The sequence below is a fragment of the Heterodontus francisci genome, chromosome 11 (assembly GCF_036365525.1).
Source record: "Heterodontus francisci isolate sHetFra1 chromosome 11, sHetFra1.hap1, whole genome shotgun sequence".
Classification (NCBI taxonomy): domain Eukaryota; kingdom Metazoa; phylum Chordata; class Chondrichthyes; order Heterodontiformes; family Heterodontidae; genus Heterodontus; species Heterodontus francisci.
In genome coordinates, this window is record NC_090381.1 from 84,626,312 (window position 1) to 84,647,761 (window position 21,450).

Below are 21,450 nucleotides of genomic sequence, written 5' to 3' on the forward strand. Positions count from 1 at the left end.
AGAGGCTAGGAATCTTGCGGCTAGTAACTCACCGCCTGACTCCCCAAGACCTGTCCACCAACTACAAGGCACAAGTCAGGAGTGTGATGGAATGCTCTCCACTTGCCTGGATGGGTGCAGCTCCGACACCACCCAGGACAAATCAACCGACTTGATTGTTTGTGGATGGGGTGCCATTCACTTCCTCCGCCACCAACACACAGTGGTAGCAGTGTGTACCATCTACAAGATGCACTGCAGCAATGCACCAAGGCTATTCAGGCAGCATCTTCCAAACCCATGATCTCTACCACCTAGAAGGACAAGGGCAGCAGATGCGTGGGAACACTACCACCTGGAAGTTCCCCTCCAAACCACACACCATCCTGACTTGGAACTATATCGCTGTTCCTTCACTGTCGCTGGTGCGAAATCCTGGAACTCCCTTCCTAATAGCACTGTAGCTGTACCTACTCCACATGGACTGCAGTGGTTCAAGAAGGCAGCTCACTACCACCTTCTCATGGGCAATTAGGGATGGCCAATAAATGCTGGCTTGGCCAGCGACATCCACATTCCATGAAACGAATAAAAAGGATGATTCATATTGCCAATTTGGCTCAAATTAACCAAGGAATTTCGAATTTTGCCACTTGGTAGTGGCAATTTCCATTAAACTAATAATCCAGAAAATTCACTGGTATGAGCGCTATTTTACCTTCTCTGCAGCTTTCCCCTCCAATAAATAAAGAGAGACATAAAAGCCTTCAAAAATTTGATATGATGCTTCACGTGATGAGAGAATGGACAGAAAAGCAGAAGATAGGAAGACCTAGGATAAGCCTTAAGAATGTTACTTGGCAGAATTCTGTGTTCCTGGCAATTTACAGAACGAGTATTAAATTACATTAGAATTGCACCACAACAATTTACATTTATTTAGTGCAAGGTTGTCTAACCTTTTCACATGGAGGGGCTGCAGTACAATTTTTGTCTTACATAGGAAGCCAGTGAGACAATTTTAGGAAGATAAAGGCATGAAAAGTTATCTTACTATCAAAACAACAAATGTGCATTTTTTGAAGAAGCTTTAAATAAGATTAATTTATTAACTTACTTTCTCATCATTATGTTGGATACTGATTTACTGAAATACCTGGCATTTTTTTGCCTGCTGGCAAAAGTAGTCAATGTCTGCTGGCACACTCGTAGCGATGTGGAGTATTCCGGATAGATGGCAATGTGTCAGGAATGATTTGATCACTCTCTCTCCCCCCCTCTCAGTGTTTGTCTGTCTCTCTCAGCGTTCCCCCCCCCCCACCTCTCTCTCTGACAGTTGCAGGGAGTGGAAGCGCTCAGCACTGTGGTTGGTCAGTTTTTTTTTTAAATCGCGCCGAGTTTCCCAGCTGACAGGTGCTGATGTCGGGAACAGCCGTTCTGAACTTTGGACAGATTCGGGTTTTTCCGGCAGGTTCCACCTTTTGTTTGTAAAAAGGCCACCGGAAAACTCCAAATCAGTCCGAAGTTCAGAAACGGCTGTTCCCGATCGCAGCAGCTGTCAAACTCAGTGCAATGTCTTTTTAAAGCCGGTCTGAAAGACGACAACAATGGAAAATTTCTCATCTCTGAAATACATCCTTGGGCCAGATGGAAACCTATGGCAGGCCAAATCCTGGCCCGCAAGCTTTGTTAGACAACCCTGATCTAGCACCTATAATGTTAAAAATTGCACCAAGGCAGTTCAATTTGGCATAAGGATAAAAATGGACATTAGGAAAAATAATTGTAAACAATGTGGACCCAGCGCCTGATCAGATAGTCCTCAAAAGCTTATTCAAACTGCAGACCACAAAAAAGATGAGCAAATATTTTTACCTGGCAAAATAATTGATCTCTCGCACCAAGAGTACAGAAAACTCAAGCTACACTATGTAACTTTGTACGGCAAGAAACAAGAATTTATGGAGGTGGCTGGTACCTTTGTATGGCACATATAAATGAAGGGTAAGAGAAAGAAATACAGCTTTGCAATCTTTATTAGTAGATGAAGGCACTGTTGCACAACATAAGAAATCGACGATATGTCCTCTCAAGCCTGCTCCAGCATTCAATACGATCATGGCTGATCTTCTGCCTCAATTCCACCTTCCTGCTTGCTCCCCATATCCCAAGATTCCCCGAGAGACCACAACTTTGTCTATCTCAGCCTTAAATATATTCAACGATGCAGTACCCATAACCTTCTGAAGTAGACAAAGATTTACAACCCTGTGTGAAGACATTTCTTCTCATCTCAGTCCTAAATGATCAGCCCTTTATCCTGAGACTGTGCCCGTGTTCCAGATTTCCCCCACCCAGGGAAACAACCTCTCAAAGTCTACCCCTGTCAAGGTCCTTCAGAATCTTGTATGTTTCAATGAGATCACCTCATTGTTCTAAGTTCCAGATAGCAGTGGCCCAACTTACTCAGCCTATCATAGGACAACACTCTCATCCCTGGAACCAATTCAAGGTTACAAGGTTTAACTATTCTTCATCAGTGCAATGTTTGTAATTGTCATTACCAACGGCAGCCTGAACTGCAAAGAGTTATGCTCCATGCTGGCTCACCAGGTAAGTATGATGCAATATTGAGAAAGGCACAGGCCAGCAAAGTGACTGATTTCATCCTGGCCTGTGCTGACTAAGTTTATACAAAAGCAAAATACTGCAGATGCTGGAAATCAAATAACAACAGAAAATGCTGGAAACATTCAGAAGGTCTGACAGCATCTGTGACCTGAAACATTATCACTTTTTCTCTTTCTCCACAGATACTTCCAAACATGGAGAAAGCACAACTGACTTCACTGTATCTCAGGTTGGGAAAAGGAAAGATCTGCCATACATCTTTCGTCTGATTATACAGTGATCCCTGCTGGAAAGTATACATGTTTGTGGACAATTTGCAAGGACAGGATTGGACTAAATTAGTGTTGTTCAATGCATTAGCCATTGGTGGCATGTTTCTAATTAGGAAGCCAGATGTCGCTATTTGCATTTCTGATGAGTAAGAACTTTAGTAATAGACACAGTTGGTCACGTGATGCACTTGCACTTTAATATTTTCGTGTTTTTTTGATTAAAATTGCAAGATATAAAGGCAGAGCGTACAAATGTTTTTGATGAGTGCTTTATTTCCTTGGTTACTGAATGATGGTAGAAGTTTAAGTAAATATTCATATTTGAAGTACACTTACTCATATTGCGAGTGTAGGTAAGGCACTTTCTACTAAGATCAGTGCATGTTGCTAAAATGATGTCATCATAGCAATACCTGTGACTAGTCAGTAATTGCTGTTGGATAACAATGGGCTAAGCTGTGATGCCCCATCCCAAATATATTTCTGACACCCATTGTCACAGTTCACACAGGAATGAACGACCACTTGGACGGGGTACTTTGCTAACCTACGGAATCATACACCAACATGAGCTACTGTCTTCAGGAGGTGAGGAGGGAAAATTAGAAATAAACTGAATATCATATGGCCGCATGGAAACTGAAATCTAGATTGTAGCTGAGTTAACGCAGTAATTGCAGACTTGACCCCATTACACATATGTCTAGTTATATTTAACTTGTTGTCTCATGACACTTATTCACAGGAATACTGTGTTTATGTAAATAGCTGTCATAGAAAAATTTAATTTTCATTGCAGGTGGATCTTCTGTTTTGGGTGGCAGACATTTTTTCTATAGCTAAAATAATTGAGCTTTCATTAATTTTAGTTGCTTCATAGCTTTGTAAAGGTTAGATATTTAATTTGAATGTTAATATTTTTCATTCCTTGCTTGCATCTACAATATAATTATTTCAGATACTTGGGTCTGCTATCTGTAATCTCCAATTAAATTGTGAAGTCTGATCGGAAGGTCCATTTGTACTTAGCTGTAATCCAGAAACACATTTAAAATCATATGAATCAGAAACATTTAAGCTGCCAACATGAATTTGACCGGAACTGAAGTGTAATAATTTCACTGAAGTAAAAGGACAGTATCCTCAAAGTAACATAAAAAGGACATTTCTAAATTATTTAGACATATTACTGAATCTCATGTGACGAGAGAGAGAAATACAATGTGAGAGCTAGAAAGAAGTGAAACAGTGCAAAAAAAAAATAAACAAAATAAAAAACCCAAGGCACTGGTTAAGATAAAAATGAAACAAATAGCTCAGAGCAAAATTTAGGACAGTTTAAGATCAAGCTCCCTGTTCTTCCGGAGACTGGAATGCAATTAATTACCTTATGGATAACTCCCAGACTTGCTGTTGCTGTAAACTTAGCCCAGTTGGTGGCTCTTGCTAACCACTCAAGATTCTCTCTGGAAATCAAAATTATTCAATTGTGAACCTGATGCTTCCCTTTTTAAAAAAAAGACACATACAATGCATTCTCACTTATTGTCACTTCTGGGATTATTTTCATTTGTTCTTTCGCCTCCCGAACCCACAGGTACAGAACCTAACTGCAGTACCTGGATTGTCATGCTCATCATTAGCCAACTCAGCAGATTAGGCACCAAACCTAGGTTAGTTTCAGTCTGTATGGTACTACTACTCACTAGGTAAACTCTCAGCCATTAGGAGCCACATTAGCTGAAGCCGCAATTCATTTCAGTAGAATGAGAAAAAAAAAGAAAAAGAACACAGTCCTGGTAAATTCCTGAGGTTGACAATGCAGGCATAAAAACATACACGAAGGACAAACAAATGTGGAATAGATTTCATTCCAACAGTTTTTGTTTTTTTTTTTAAACACACTGTAGTTGACAGCCTATTGCAATGTTCATCAAGGTACCTTCTAAAGCAAAATAACAGTTTCATACAAACTCCCGTCTAACCCATTGGATGTTTTTCTACCCCACAACAAAGAGTGCAGCACTCTTATCTGTAGATTGAAGGGAAGATTCATCCATGTTGCCATTGTCCTTGCAAAACCATTTTTTGTTTAATCTCACTACTTTACAAATAAAAATAATAAACTGCATTTTGATTTACCTGAGAAACTGGTCACTCGTTGTTCCACAATGCATGAAAGAATTGGCTATCACGGTTGCTGTATGACAAACTGAATTTCTTACTGCATCCTAGCAAATAGATACATTTTCATAAGTTATTTTACAAAATGAACTACTCAAATTCTAAAATCAAAGTTAGATGTAGTCTCTTACCTTTGTGTTCTTTAATATCATAAGATCTGTATTATTGTTTCGTATTAAAAACTGTAAATGTAACTCAATAGACATTTCACCACTTAGTATTTTTATCATTTTTGTGTTCTGATCCTGCAAGGCCTTGGACTCTGCAGTCTGAAAAATAAAATGCAAACCTCTAACAAACATTCTTGAGAGCTTTTTCAGAACATGTAGATTCTAGGAAAATACAAGATTCTATACATTTACCATTCATGTGTATTATAAAGCAGTTACTGAACATAGTAAAATATATAAATAACTATTTTTTTTAAACACCTATTTTGGAGTTGAAAATTTGAGATTCTCAGGGTTACAAGTTCACATCAGAGCCCAATTTTATCTATTCATTTCCTCCCCCACCCCTCAACTAAAGCAGTGCCCCCCTACATGGTTTCCAAGATTAATCATTCCCCTATTGGACACAAAATGAGGGCAAGTTGCGAGATTCCAATGTCACATGAGCTCTACCAAAAACACGACAGAGTTAAAAAAAAAACTTGTACGAATCGGTGGACTGGACCATAGTTTTGTATATTTCTAAGATGTCGATATGCCAATAAATAATGTTAGGTAACTATCACTAATTGCATTGCACAAAATTCAAGATACCTTATTAGACCATGAACTTATTTTGCATATTTCACTTTGTATTTAGAGAAACAAAAACGAAAAGTCCCCCATCTCACATCATTATTGGCATTTGCTCCCTCAACCTCCATCAACAGTTGCGCACAAATTGATTGAAAGTACAGGTTCATTGACAAGATAGAAGATCCTAAACTGGTCAGTGTTCAAAACAGAAAAAAACATCCCCTAATGAATACCAGAGTCATGGGATGTGGGTCTGTGCCCACAATTCTCCACATTCTGAGCTTCCAGTTCCAAATACATGGTCATATCAAGTTTTCACAGGCAAAAAGCAAGTGGAGCGCAAATGTTATAAATTTAGCTCTTCCACCCTTCCTGGGTTTGGTGATCTCAGTTGTTCCTGTAAGTGGTCTGAGTATCTTTCACGGGATTTGACTGACACTACCCCATATCTACTTGCATAATAGTGTAACCCAACCATGTAACAAAAGCTCCCCCTTGTGATCTGAACTGGCTAATTTCCTCCTTTGCAAATGCTTCATCAATCTCTCCAAAGACAGACCGAGCACACACTTGAAAACAGAAAGGTTATCAAAATGCACCTTTATTATACTAGACTCACTTAATTCAGCCCATACTATTTTCTTTGCCTGAAAGCAAAATACACTAGCCTGCATTAGTGGGTCATCTTACTTGGCACAAACAAGATGGCTTCTAACTATCCTCCAGTATTTCGAACCTTTGGCATCTCAGAAAGGCCTCTCCAACCTTCCCTTTAACAAACATGACTGCCTCTGCAGCCTTTATTTCAAAAAACCTCTGTGAAGGAGATATCTTAAAGAGAGAGAGGTGCAGGAGCAGAGGAATTTCCAACAAGATGGGTGTGAGGTGTCTCTCGATTACTCAAACTAATTGTTTTAGTCTCTGAAAGAAAACAACTCCCATTTAGCATATTAAACCACCTTTCTTCCCAGTGCTTTTCTTAATAAAAAGGAAAAGCATAAATATACTTTACTGATAAATACAATAAAAAGTAACTCCAATTTTCAGATCTTCTCTATGGAAAAATGGTCAAAATATCATGAACCATGATACCAAGCATTTCCCTTAGACAGAGAACAACAGAAAGCCAGTGATTCGAAGTCCCTACTGTGCATCACTTAGCAGGCGCTAAGAATTGGCATTGCAGGAGGCCTCAGCGATCTTGCTTGATGAAATTATATGGCAGAGCAAGATCTCACAATGGGTGGAAAATTTTCAAACAGAAAAGGGCAGGGTAGGTGATTGAGAAACACAGTATAATCCTATTTACTGTCTCACCAATTCTATTGTTTTCACGGACGCTACTGGAGAGTTTCCCAATTTTTCTTCCGTCTCCATAGCTTCACTGGGGATAGAATTCAAAATATTAGTTCTGAGAAATAGCAGCAGCTTGACTTTTTTTTTTTTAAAAACAACTATAAGTTTCAGCAATCTCTTTTCTCAGATAACCTCATTGTAGATTCAAAGTTCAGCTATAAAGAGAAGTAACAGTTTTGAGCTTTTACCTTTGTACTTCTGCCATAGACTATATTAGTTTCCCTTTTCTATGTACAGTTAAATGCAGATGGAGAGATAGAAAACATAACATGCTCTGATACAGCCAACACAATTTTTCATTCAATATTACTGTACTTTCAAATACAGAAACACTAGAGTTGCACTTCCTATAGAAGTGTGAACAACAAATGACATATCTACAGGAAGATAATGAAATTTGTGCTCAAGTTTGCCTGTGTGGAGTTTGCAAGTTCTCCCTGTGTCTGCGTGGGTTTTCTCCGGGTGCTCCGGTTTCCTCCCACAAGCCAAAAGACTTGCAGGTTGATAGGTAAATTGGCCATTATAAATTGTCACTAGTATAGGTAGGTGGTAGGGAAATATAGGGACAGGTGGGGATGTTTGGTAGGAATATGGGATTAGTGTAGGATTAGTATAAATGGGTGGTTGATGTTCGGCACAGACTCGGTGGGCCGAAGGGCCTGTTTCAGTGCTGTATCTCTAATCTAATCTAATCAAGTTCTAGAGCAGAGTTTGAAGCCACAATTTTTTTCAGTTCAGAGGCAAGACAGCTACCACGAAGCCAAATCTGATCTTTTTGCATTTGACAGAATACAAACAGAAAATAGCACTTCTCGATTGCATGTCCCAACGCAATATAAATGATATAACCAAAGTGTACCTAACAGCATTCTTATAGAATTAGTCACTATTTATATGCAATACAAGAACACCTCCAAAAACTCAAACGCTATAGAAACAAAGTCATCAAACTCAGTGTATGTCTTATCCCATTCTCTCTATGCCCCAAATGTTCTTTTCACTATGCGCAAGATCAAAATATCTTGTTGAGATGTTGTTACTTATTAGCTATTTCAACAGCTGTTACATGCTGTCATGTTGACAAGTCTGAAATCTCAGATGTTGATGCACAAAAAAGGTCACTCGCCTTAATATGGTGTCACTGCCTCGGCAGAGTTTAGTTAACAAAAGTACAAAGTTGTTACCTTCCTGTTGCATAGGTGACATGTTGTGATTTTTTTTTAAAAATTCATTCATGGGATGGGGGAGTTATTTTATGAGGAAAGGTTGGACAGGTTGGGTCTGTATCCATTGGAGTTTAGAAGAATGAGAGGTAATCTTATTGAAACACAAGAGCCTGAGGGGACTTGACGGTGGATGTTGAAAGAGTTTCCTCTTGTGGGAGAGACTAGAACTAGGGGACACAGTTTAAAAATAAGGGGTCGCCCATTTAAGGCGGAGATGAGGAGAATATTTTTCTCAGAGGGTTGAGTCTTTGGAACTCTCTTCCCCAGAGAGCAGCAGAGGCAGGGTCATTGAATATTTTTAAGGCAGAAGTTGATAAATTCTTGACTAATAAGGGAGTCAAAGGGTATCGAGGGTAGGCGGGAAAGTGGCGTTGAGGCCACAATCAGATCAGCCATGTTCTTATTAAATGGCAGAACAGACACAAAGGGGTCAAATGGCCTATTCCTTCTCCTAATTCGTACGCTCGGATGTTGTGGGCGTCGCTGGCAAGCTTAGCATAATTTCCCTCGAGAAGGTGGTGGTGAGCCACCTTATTGAACTGCTGCAGTTTACGTGGGGAAGGTACACCAATAGTGCTATTTGCATTTTTAACAGTTTCCTGAAACAGAGGCAGGTTGGGTATTTTTTTCAGGTAACTCGTCCCTTTCATTAAAGTTAGCGAAAAGAAATTACATCTGGAAGACATTTTATTCATTACTATATGCATGGAATCAAAGGAGAATGTGTTTGTCATACTATATGCACACCAATATTTTGTTACTGAATAATCACTGCAAGTTTATCAATATATAGCTAGTTACCTGAAAATACAATTAAACTTGTGTCCACTATGACTTTGTATATGGCATCTTTACCTTTCTTTCTCAGCAGTTGGCACAGTGCCTGTGTTTGTAGAACCTGGTACCACAGCAATGGGAGTGCCTACAGTCTTCAGATTCTGGATGACACTAGACAGGAATTGTTGGCTGGCACTCTCATACAAGTCAAAACAGATCTGATAGGCCATCAGTAAGTTGTCCTCTTTTACAAGCTTTTCTAAAATATCACTTACAGCCTGGGGGTCATCCAGGAAAATGAGGCACTGTAGAAACAAAACTACAGAAGTCAGATCAAATCTCATTTTCAACATCCTACAGCATTCCTGGAATCTCAACGACAGGTCCAATTCAGGCAAATATATAGTAGTACAAGTGTGCCACCTGCTGGCATTTAAACATTCAACCTCAGCACTATGGGAAAAGGCTCACCAATTTTCAATTATGATTTTAGGTGTCTTATATGTAAAATCATGAATGTGAATTCTCAATGCTACTTTTAAATGTCAAGTTTTAAAAACTCTTTAGTACAAATTTACAAATACATATCTGCACTAAATATTTGCTAGGAACACATCAGCATGAACAGGAAGAAAAAAGTTTAGAAGTGAAATGGTGGTCAGACTCAACCACCAGGTGGCAATGGCGGTGCAGTATGCCTCCAACATGACAGGGGGCTAGGCTTTTCCCATTGCACCATTTTCAGATAAATCATAAAACACAGATAGGGTTTTTACCATTATAAAAAGTTGACATAAAAGGAGTTACAGAAAATCGTGCCAAAAGGAAGCAAGGTTTGAGGCAGGAAATTTTCAGCACTACATGCAAGACTTTTAATCAGACCTTATACCCAATTTTTCTCCAGAATGAACATTGACACTGCTGTGTCAGCTAATGAGTTGGAAATGGGGTGGGATTTGTGGTTTTCATTTATGGGAATCTTCGAATATGACCCAAACTCCAATCAGTTTCCAAACTACAAGACCCAAACTACAGCAGAGTCTTCAAAATCATGAACCTAACTAAAGTAATGCCTTCCAAGTACAGCAGGATTATTTCTCCAGCAAAATGCTGTGAGTGGAAGATAGTTACACAATGAACGTAAAATTAATCCCAGTCACTCACAGCAGTGTGGACTCCAGGCGGAATTAATGGGATAAATTACCCAATCACCATCATTCCGGTTAGGACTTGTGGTGTTACTATACGCAGCCATTTTTCTCCATACCTCTCTTTGCAATCTATTACCTATATGTTCCTTCTTCCTCAACTGCCTCCTCATTGCTTGCTTAGTCTTTGTTGTCCAGGACAGACAGGCCAAAAAAGTAAATGCCTGGGGTGCCAGGAGAGAGCAGACCAGGATAGATGAGGCAGACAGCATCCAAAAACATTACATGACTAACAGCTGGTGTATCAGCAGGTGGTCGGGTACAGTCAGAGTGGGGGCTACAAGAAGGAGGATAAAGGGGGGAGGTGGGTACAGAAATAACCCTACAGACTGAACAGTGAGCAAAGGCCAAATAATGGGGACAGGAATAAGGATCTTCTATTTCCCACCAGTGGTGGGAAATCCACAACTATATCGTGACAGCTACATATAAGCTAGTTTCAATTATATACGTTGCTGTTAAAGCATTACTCAACAACCTTACCAAGTAGTAAGGTTTGTGGACGGTAAGTGTGCACCTTACAGAAGACATATATAGATATATAGTTAAAGTGATATTACCTGACATACGTTAATAAAGTCTGGTTTTTCCAGATTCATATACAGTTTGACCAGAACACGCAGGACTTCATTTCTGAATTGCTTATTCTGCATGAGTGACATGCAAACTTTCACACTGTACGCAAGCATCCCAGAGATATCATTCTGTGAAGAAATAGTAGAGTTAAATATGGCGGCATCTCAACACATGGCAAAAATAGCTTCCTTGGAACTCATTGAAACAAATTGGAATTGTCAGATAAATGCAAATGCTTATAAAATGGTGTCCTGAACAAAATTTATTATCTAATTACAAGGAGACTATATCATCAACAGATCACTCCTCCAGCGACACCATTTTAATACTTCCACAATATGGGTTTTACTAAAACTGAAGCTGTAGCATTAATTCTAGGGCAATGCAGAACTAGCCTTCAAATGTTTCCTTTTGGACTGTGGGTGAAAAGAGAGAAACAAAACTGCAATACATCATAAATGGTAGTGTTACAACAAGGCATACTCACAGATTCAAGAATTACTTTCTCAAAGACATCAAGCCGCCTGGTCTCCAGAGCAATGCCAATTGCCTGTTTGTATTTGTGGTCATCAAAGCAGCGTTGGAACATCTTATTCACAATACCTTCTAATCGAGGGTCAATGCATTTCTCCTCACCATCCGGTAGTTCTCTATTTTCAACTCGCAGTTTTGTATAATGATCAATGCATTTCGCTACAGTAAAGCAATGACAATCTCATTAAACACTGGTTACATAAATAAACCAAGTCAAGACTACCCACTGCCATGCCTTAAAGAACTGAAGTTGAAAATTCCTTCTTGCAGCTATATTGAAATGTCACTTTGGCGAGCAAACTCACTAAAATACTGCCTTTCAACAATTAAATGCTGAATCTTATGTGTCTGCGGTATACTGTTCACCAGGAAACAAAAAGCGGGGAAACAAAAGAAAAATTAAAGCTCAGTAACTGGATGGATAAGCATACCATTTTTGATCTCTGGATTCAATTTCCTTTGTCCATCAGAGTACAAAATAATTTTCTGCATGGCCTTATCCCACACATTATCTCTCTAACCTCCTCCAGCCTTGCAAACCCTTCCCAAACTCCAACTTCTTTTGCATACCAACTTTTATTTGTCTTGTGTTTGACAGTTGCATTTCAGCACCTCCTGAATTATCTCCTTAGAACCCTCAGTCACCCCAGCCAACGTCTCCTTCTTTAGTTTAGTTTAGAGATACAGCACTGAAACAGGCCCTTCGGCCCACCGAGTCTGTGCCGACCATCAACCACCCATATATACTAATCCTACACTAATCCCATATACCTACCACATCCCCACCTGTCTCTATATTTCCCTACCACCTACCTATACTAGGGGCAATTTATAATGGCCAATTTACCTACCAACCTGCAAGTCTTTTGGCTTGTGGGAGGAAACCGGAGCACCCGGAGAAAACCCACGCAGACACAGGGAGAACTTGCAAACTCCACACAGGCAGTACCCAGAATTGAACCCGGGTCGCTGGAGCTGTGAGGCTGCGGTGCTAACCACTGCGCCGCCCTTCTTTGACTCGGCACCATTTTCTTTAAGCCTTTGTGACGCACCTGTGGACATTTTTCTATGGTAAAGGTGCAATAGAAGTGCAAATTTCTGTTGTGAATTGAGTTTGAGCAGGCCTGGACTCAGTGAAAACTTTCCTAATTTGGTATTACGTGGCAATATCACTTAGAAGAGCTTTACGTGGTTGGTGTGGGAAATATCAAACATCACACTAGCTTAATCGAATCCAAGTGTATTACCAGGGGAGGGTAGTAGAAGATTCATTAGAAATTTTAACATACTATTCCCTGGAAGTGAATTTCAGCCTCACAACTCTAAAATTTAGTGCGTTTTCGTTAATTAACCCAGAAAACTTGTATAATTACAACAACCAGGATAGCAGATGCGGGAAGATAAAATAAAACACAATAATTTGGTTATACTCTTTCCAGAGCTGAAGTCCTCCAAAGTGTCAAAAAAACCTCAAAAGCATGTCAAAATACCTCAAAGATCCACAAGAAAGTTCCAATTTTAAATACCAAATGTAAAGTATTACTCTCTTTAAATAAACCTTATGAAATAATTCACAAGAAAGGCGTGAGATTGAAATTAAAGAATACTAACCTATAATGGTCTCCACATACTCAGATTCATCATTAACATTGAAGAGGTCCCCAGCTCCAAGTGCATAGTTCAGCGATTCCTCAAAGGCTCCCAGGTGGTAAAAAACTTTAGATGCCACTAAGGCAGCAAACTCCCGACTCCGGAAGGTCTCATCTTCATAAAGTTCCTCACTTAAAAAGAGCAGAATACCAATATTAGAACCTTTATACTCATTGGTTATATATTGTCGTTTAGGTCTTGGCAGAAGTTAACGGCGTTGTTCTCCTGCATTTACTTGTGAATAGTGCAGCCAGCCTACTTGCTAATTTGCACAAATGACCATGACATTTTAGTCTGTATTCATGCATAAAGTAGCGACATGATGAGAGAGAAAACTTAAGGTGTTGCTTGTGGCAGCTTAGACCCACAGTATCAATGAATAAAGATCAATATTAAAGCAACTATTCTCTTTTTCATGTCCTCACACAATTCAATTTGACAGCTGATGGGTGTTCAGTAGGCAGATTACCCTTCTTAGTCGCAGCACACCAATACACTATACCATTCTAAAACAAGTGATTTTCAAAAAGCAGAGGTGAAGTACGAACATTCACGGACAGAGTGCTGAAATGCAAGCTGCTCATTTAATACACAAATTAGCTAATGAATTTGGAATTGTTCATTTTACAGTACACAGCAACACTTCTTATAAGACAGCATAGGTTCCTTACATTTTAACCACAGATTCGGAAATTTCAGCCCAGAAGTCATTGACTACAGAGTTCAGCTTGTGCAGAGCAAACTCCTAGGACAAAAAAAAATTAAACGTTCATTCAGAGGTATAGAGTACAACTTTGATGGCTAACCAAGTTAAATTAAGTTTCAATGTGCAATGTATGTTGTCTGCTTCAGTTCGGAGTGCAAAGCAAGCTGCAGACTTTTCACTAACACTTATGTCCTGAGGTGAAGCAATGTGCTGATATAGAACCACTCAGCTATTAACTCTATAACCAAAGAAGCTCTTCAACTATCACAAGTAGTGAAGAGACTCAAGCTTGTAAACACAAAGTCTTAATAGTATCTGAATTATATTACAATCCAAATGCTACCCTCAATTTCCAAATGATACCCTAAATTTAATATTCAGAAGTCTTAGCAATTATCTCGACAGCACTCTGGTTCCAGCAGCTTAATTTTGGTTTACAAAATATGGATATTTCACTAATATTTACGTTAATTTTACACTGTGAAATGATCAAGAGCAGATTACACACTTTTAAAATAAATGGTACTGCAGTCAAAGTGTTTAACAGTATTCGCAGATCAAACAGCATACCCCAATCCTGCCTAATTGTTTCTCTGAAGCAGCACTTACCTTGAGCTGTGGCTCTTTTTCATCCAGAAGAGAAATTATTCCAGCTATAAAGTTCAATTAAAAGGGAAAGATTTAGCACAGAATACATTAATCACATCTAGTAGATCATGTGAAACAAAAAAGAAACTGCCCGGGCCAATAATGCTACTGACAGGCTCAGTAACCAAAACACTTCCTTTCAGGAGACACAAATATTTTTCCAAGCAGTAATTTTTACATTCTCAACTTCTTCCAGTAAAAGAGTCAGTTTTCAAAAAAGCAATCATTATACAGCATAAAATCTGACAAAACAAGACCAAAGAGATAAAAGTTAATGCTAGTTTCAAGAATACATGCTTGAAAAAAAAAATCCATAAGATTCTCAGTGAAACACACAAGTTCCAGAACAGTGGAAATGGTGCACCGACAACATCGGTTCTTTACCAATTTTTTGAGGCAAGGGTTAGATTTGTTCCACAGATACTATCATAGCAGACAGAGTAGAGCCATTCAAACCACCGTTAGAAAGACTGCTTTTGACATGCACAATACTTAAAACTGAACCCAGAATTTCTTACATAGGAACAGGAGTGGGCGATTTAGCACCTACCTGTTCCACCATTCAATGAGATCATGGCTGATCTGCAACCTAACTCCATTTACTTCCACTCAACAGATTGGCTAACAAAAATCCATCAATCGCAGATTTAAAATTAACAACTGATCTAGCATCAACTGCTGTTTGCAGAAAAGAGTTCCAAACTTCTACCATCCTTTGAGTGAAGAAATGTTTCCTAATTTCACTTCTGAAAGATCTGGCTCTAATTTTTTGACTATGCCCACTAGGCCTAGACTCTCCAACAAGCAGAAACAGTTTCTCCCAATTTAACCTATCAGTTCCCCTTAATATCTTCAATACTTCAATCAAATAACCCCTTAATCTTCTAAATGCCACTGAATACAACTATAGTTTGTTTAATCTTTCCTTGTAGCTTAACATCTCAGATTTTCTGCTTTAGCTGGGGGGGTGGGAGGGCGGTAGGTGTTGCTGGTGGATCAAGCCATTTTCCCAAAAAAAGAGTAGGGAAAAATATTTTTTTTTAAACTAGCAAGTTAGCCAATACACTATTTCCCAGTGATCTCCTGAAAAGCAGGAAAGCTGCATGTGTACCAAGCTTTTGGGCTTATGCAGTTTTTTGGAAAGATTTTGATAAGTTCCTTCTGCTCAGTTGTGAGAAAGTTTCTGGAATCTATCATCACAGGCAGAGTGACTGAGCACTTGGACAAATATGAGCTGATCAAAGAGAGTCAGCATGGATTTATTTGTGAGGGAAGTTCATGTCAGACTTATCAAGATGAATTTTTTGAGGCAGTCATTAACACAATGGATAGGGCACTGTCTATGGATTTTATCTATATGGACTTCCAGAAGGCATTTAATAAGATTTTGCATAAGAGACAGGAAACTAAGAGTAGGGCTAAAGGGAGTGTGCCCTGGTCGGCAGAAATATGGGAGCGGGGGCTTACAAAGGGTCATAAACTGATTAATTCAGTGAACAAAACTGTAGCAGATGAGAGTTCAATGTGGGAAATGAGAAGTCATTCACTTTGGATCCAAGACAGACAAATCAGAATATTTTCCTTGTAGGCAAAAACTAGGAACTGTGGAAAAGCAAAGGGTTTTGGGTGTCCTGACACACAAAATCATTAAAAGCTAGTGCACAGATAGAAAAAGTAATCCAAATAGAATTTCAGCCTTTCTCACAAGGGGGTTGGAATACAAAGAGGAGGAAGTTATGCTTCAGTTGTACATAGCCTCGGTCAGACCCCATCTGGAGTACTGTTCTCAGTTTTGAGCACCCCACCTCAGAAAGGATATATGGGCCTTGGAGGGGGTACAGTGCAGATTCATCTAGAATGATACTGTGGCTTCAATAGAGTTACATTATGAGAGATGCTTGTATAAACATGGTTTGTATCCCCTTGAGCTTACAAGGTTGAGAAGTGATCTAATTGAGGTGTTTAAAATAACAGGGATTTGATAGGGTGGACGTAGGGAAACAATTTCCTCTAGCGGGGCAATCCAGAACAAGGGGTTACAATAATTAGAGCTAGGCCATTCAGGAATGAAATCAGGAAGCACCTTTTCTACATAAATGTCACTGGAAATCTTTCCACCAAAAGGCTGTGGATGCTGGGTCAACTGGAATCTTGAAAACTGAGATCGATAGATTTTCAGTAGGTAATGGTATGACGGGATATGGATCAACGGTAGATTAATGGAATTGAAGTATAGATCAGCTATGATCCAATGGAGTAGTAGAATAGACTCAAGGGGCTGAATAGCCTACTTCTGTTCCTATAAAAATCTTTCTAACCCAATCTATTACTAACAATTTATTTAAATAATATATTCTCTCAGCTCCCAGATCTACATTTCCAACATTATTTGCTGCAATCTTCTTGGATAACTTGGAACTATATCAGTGCTCCTTCACGGTCAGTGGGTAAAAATCCTCGAACTGCCTAACAGTACTGTGGCTGTACCTATACCATAGCTACTGCAGAGGTTCAAAAAGGCAGCTCACCACCACCTTCGAGGGCAATTAGGGAAGGACAACAAATGCTGGCATAGCCAATAATGCTCAAATCCCGCGAATGAAAAAAATCACATTTCTAAAATCAATGCTCGAAAAAAAATTTTCTCCAGATCCTTCTGCTTTGCTACCTCTTCCCTCAACTTCAAAAGCCTTCTTGAAACTTACCTCTTTGAACATTCCTTCAGTCACCTCCAAATTCACCACTGTTACTGGCTGGTGGTCATTCCACCTCTTAATATCTTGGGACATTTATTATGTTTAAAAAAATGCACATGTTCTGACAAAAGGTCCTCTACTTGAAATGTTAACTGTTTCTCTCCACAGATGCTGCCTGACCTGAGTGGCTGCAGCATTTCTGATTTTATAAAAATGTACATAGTTGTTTGGGGATGGGTATTGAGTCCTGCAGTTCCTGGAACTGATTCTCCCCACAAAGACAGAGGCTGTTACTATACTGAAAAACAAAAAAAGCAACCTATGCTGCAATAATACAACAATAAAGTTTGTGGCTCTTTCTTGCTTATAGTTACAATCTAACTGTACAATAATGTAAAGAATTGTTAAAATGATCTGTCAACTATCACAGCCTCATTCTAGCTTACAATGTTAATAGTCCCTTCCTCAGACAACACCCCTCTCCCGTATCCCATTTTCTGCTCAAAAATACCCTCAATCCCAATTATCCTTTCCAAACAACACCCCATTTCCACCGCACCCCCTTTCCCAAGGTCCCAAATGTGTCATTACCTCCCATACGATGTCCATTTCTTCCAAAACTCCTTAACTGAACCCTTCGAGTTTGGCTTCCATCCTTTTAACAATACCATCACAATAAGCATCTTCTGCGACAAGGATGCATCCTTGTCTCCTCCTCGACCACTCTCGACTTAATAATTGATCATTACATCCTCCCCCATTTTCTCTTCTCCACTGTCCATCTCCAAGGAACTGCCCTTGAATGGTTCCACTACTACTCGTCCACACAAAGTTGACATAACCAGCAATACTCTTCCCACAATGTTACCCAAGGAGAGCCTCATGAATCAATCCTTTGCCCCCTCTCCTCCATATTAAGTATCTGCGGGCAGCAGGCTTGCGATCAACTTACATAAGTATGCAATTCTCTTGAATTCATGACTATCTTTGTCAGATTGCCTGCCCAATATGAAATCAAGGATGAGGCCGTTTTTGCAATTCAAAATTGGAAAGACATAGCCATATATTTGACCACTGCTATAAACTTCACTTTCTTGCTATTGAGTACATCGCCTTAATTGCCAAATTGGAACCAAAAGGTGTGAAACCTTGGTGTCCTGCTCATCCTAGATTTGAGGATCAAACCCCATTTTCTAGCCATCAATAAGACCCCATATTTTCACCTCTGCAAAGTTCCCTTCCTCTACTCCTAGATCAGCTCCTTTGGTGCTGAAACCCTTGTCAATGTTGTTCTTTTGCCACCCACCCCCACGGGAACTCAATATTACCAATATTCTGCTGGCTAGACTCCACCCACCACCACCTCCAAAAACACTAACTGGCCCAAAACTTGAATAGCCCATATTCTGTCACCCACTATGCCTCACTCACTCATTATTCCAGTCTTTACCATCCTACATTGGTTCTCAATCTGTCGATGGAATAAATTTAAAATCTTGTCCTAGTCTTCAAATCCCTGCAGCCTTATATACCATCCCACACCCTTCAGTTCACCCAACTCTCATCATTTGTGCTTTTGCCTGTGTGCTTTCATCCTGCCATTGCACTCAGACACGGTCTTATTCTCTGGAACTCCCTCTCGAAGCCCCTCAACCTCCCCTGCTCACAACCTTTACAATTCTTCTTCAAAACCCTTCCTTTTGTCCAATCTTTCAATCACTCTTCCTGACCAGTTCAACTATGGCACACTGCTCATTCCCCTATCCTTGGGCATTTGCCATCTTAAAGGTGCAAAATAAATGCAAGTTGTTGCACACTCGCGCTCAATTGAACCCATTAGTCCATCCTGATTGCATCTCACCCTTATTGACTTTAATTTAGAAATAATCATCTCACTTTGGACATTTCCATGGATTAAGCAAGACTGAGATGACGGTGCAGGTCTGTCCTCACTACATTGCAGTTCTCTCTAGATTTATGGAGACTTCATAACAGCTGCCTCACTTAATACATCCTTGGATTTACTGACTGCACAACATAAATCCAAGACCACATTATGGTCCTGGACCCAGTATCAACATATGTATCTCCCTGACACTGCTGTGGATTTATGAACATTGAGCACACACGGTGTTGGTACTCCACTCAAACAGAGCTTTATTTCCTGGCGATAACCACGCTCTTAAGTGCATGGGCTCTTCAATATTACAGCAAAACAATAAAACTACAACTCAAGCCTTTAGGCTGCGTGTTGCTGAAAGCGGCGTCGGCAGGGTTTCAGTGTCCGCTTTCAGGCCTCATTCACTCAGTGACTCAGCTGCACAGTGCCAGGAGAACGACCCCCTCCAACACAAGCAGTTAAAGCCAGAAACTACACCTCCAACTGGGCCGGGGAGGGGGGCACAGCCGGCGAGAAGCTTCATTCGCCCTCCGGCCGGGAACAGAGATGAGCGGCCTAACTCACCGGCCGAGGTAATCATGCTGGAGCCGCGGATGATGCGCTCACTCTCCGAGATAGATATTATTCAGTTTCGGCTCCGACAACCACCGCCAACCTCACTGACTCAGGACTTTTCACACAGAAACCCTCCGCGCATTCGGGGACCTCGCATCGCCCCGCCCATCGCCTAGACCGATGCGCGCCTGCCCTTCCAATCCCAATTACTTCAAAAGTAACTGCGAGTATTAAAATATATATAGCCTCTTTTTAATAAATACTACTTTTTTAAAAAATGCTTCACCTCTCTCACTTGTTTTTAAATGACTGGCAATATATTAGGCAGCTCATTTGAAGGCCAGCCGTTGAGTGGGCGTTATGCTGCTCAGGAGCTGTAACTTGAGTTAGTGATTTAGGTTGTAAACAAGAGTTTCTGTGGAAGTTTACAGAAGAAAGTGTAAAAGAATTCTGCTGTAAGTAAAGGCGAAGAAAGACACAAATGCAGTTGATAGCTAAGTAGCTATGTTGAGAGACTACATCAGACTATCGGGTCGGTATAACATTGCTGTTTGTGGGAGTTTGCTGTACATAAATTGGCTATCGCGCCTTTTCTACATTATAAAAATTACTACATTTCAAACAATACTCCATTATTAATGAAGTGCTTTAGAAAGTCGTGAAAGGTACTATATAAATGCAATAAACGCAGAAAATGCTGGAAAAAAGTTACAAGTTAGGCAGTATTTGGAGAAAAAAGCAGTTAATGTTTCAGGTTAATTAACTTTTGCCGGCTTGACAAGAGACCAAGGCCGTTACAGTTTTAAGCAGAGAAAGGTTGTCGGCGGGGAATGTTGGTGGTAGAGACAGAAGAAAGAACGAAAGGGAAGGTTGTAATGAGTTGAAGAGCAGAAGTCACTAAATCACAAAAGGGATGACGCTGCAGGTTAAAGGGGCTGGTAATGGGATAAGTAAACAAACAAATGAACCTGGAGGAGCTATAAACAATCATTACCAGCACCTGTTGTTTAGAAAATTAGTAAGAACTAACCAACTTTAAAAAAAAAATTAAAGTCCCTCCGTAGCTGGTAACTTGAATCGCCTTGATTCGCAAGAATGTTAAAGCAAGTAGTTACACAAACTTTGTAAAAAAAAAAAGCAATTACACGTAATGGAAAATAAAATTAGGTGGTCAGTCTCCCATCAATTGGATTAGATTAAAGATCACCTTCCTGCAACTGTAATATATTTGATAGAGATTTATTTATAGACAATCGTCTGTTAGCTAAATAAATTAGTTCCCCTACGTAGTGGGTATCTCTAAAATAATAGCAAAATGCTGGAAATCTGAAATAAAATCAGGAAATGTTGGAAATACTCAGCAGATCTGTCAGCATCTGTGGAGAGAGAAACGGAGTTAATGTTTCAGGTCTGTGACCTTTCATCAGAACTCAAAAGGTTATCTGAAATTAAAAATCAGTGCTTTGAAAGAAAGTGTATACTGACACTGCAAGTGTAAACTCTTCAAATAAGTTTTGTATAATAGCTTGGAAAGGTGCATATTAATTTTGACTAAGCTAACAGCACTGCAATGGTAAAGTGTTATTAAACCAATTATGCTACCTTTCAATTTCTCACTGAATGTAGTGCCCCATTAACACAAATGCCTGGAAGCTTGACATTGAAGAGCTCATCGATTTTAGAAACTCTTCTAAACTTACAATTTGAGAAACAAGAAGCTTACTGAATGGGCTAGAACCTGGGAATGCGGCTTATAAGTACACAACAAAAAAAAGCAAATGCTATTAATCTGAAATGAAAGCAAAA

General features: G+C 39.7%; 1 protein-coding gene across 1 annotated transcript in view; it reads right to left on the reverse strand.

Annotated features, from left to right (window-relative positions):
- Positions 1 to 19,790, reverse strand: part of psmd1 (proteasome 26S subunit, non-ATPase 1) — a 149,936-nt gene extending 130,146 nt beyond the window's left edge. The window contains exons 1-11 of the mRNA XM_068042365.1: positions 19,654 to 19,790; positions 14,455 to 14,498; positions 13,811 to 13,884; positions 13,101 to 13,270; positions 11,443 to 11,648; positions 10,940 to 11,083; positions 9,250 to 9,476; positions 7,130 to 7,196; positions 5,198 to 5,335; positions 5,025 to 5,113; positions 4,270 to 4,348 (exon numbers count right to left, since the gene is read on the reverse strand). Of these exons, the coding sequence (XP_067898466.1) occupies positions 4,270 to 4,348; positions 5,025 to 5,113; positions 5,198 to 5,335; positions 7,130 to 7,196; positions 9,250 to 9,476; positions 10,940 to 11,083; positions 11,443 to 11,648; positions 13,101 to 13,270; positions 13,811 to 13,884; positions 14,455 to 14,498; positions 19,654 to 19,669 (1,254 nt within the window). The 5' untranslated portion in view covers positions 19,670 to 19,790. The remainder of the gene's footprint in view (positions 1 to 4,269; positions 4,349 to 5,024; positions 5,114 to 5,197; positions 5,336 to 7,129; positions 7,197 to 9,249; positions 9,477 to 10,939; positions 11,084 to 11,442; positions 11,649 to 13,100; positions 13,271 to 13,810; positions 13,885 to 14,454; positions 14,499 to 19,653) is intronic.
- Positions 19,791 to 21,450: the final 1,660 nt, after the last annotated feature.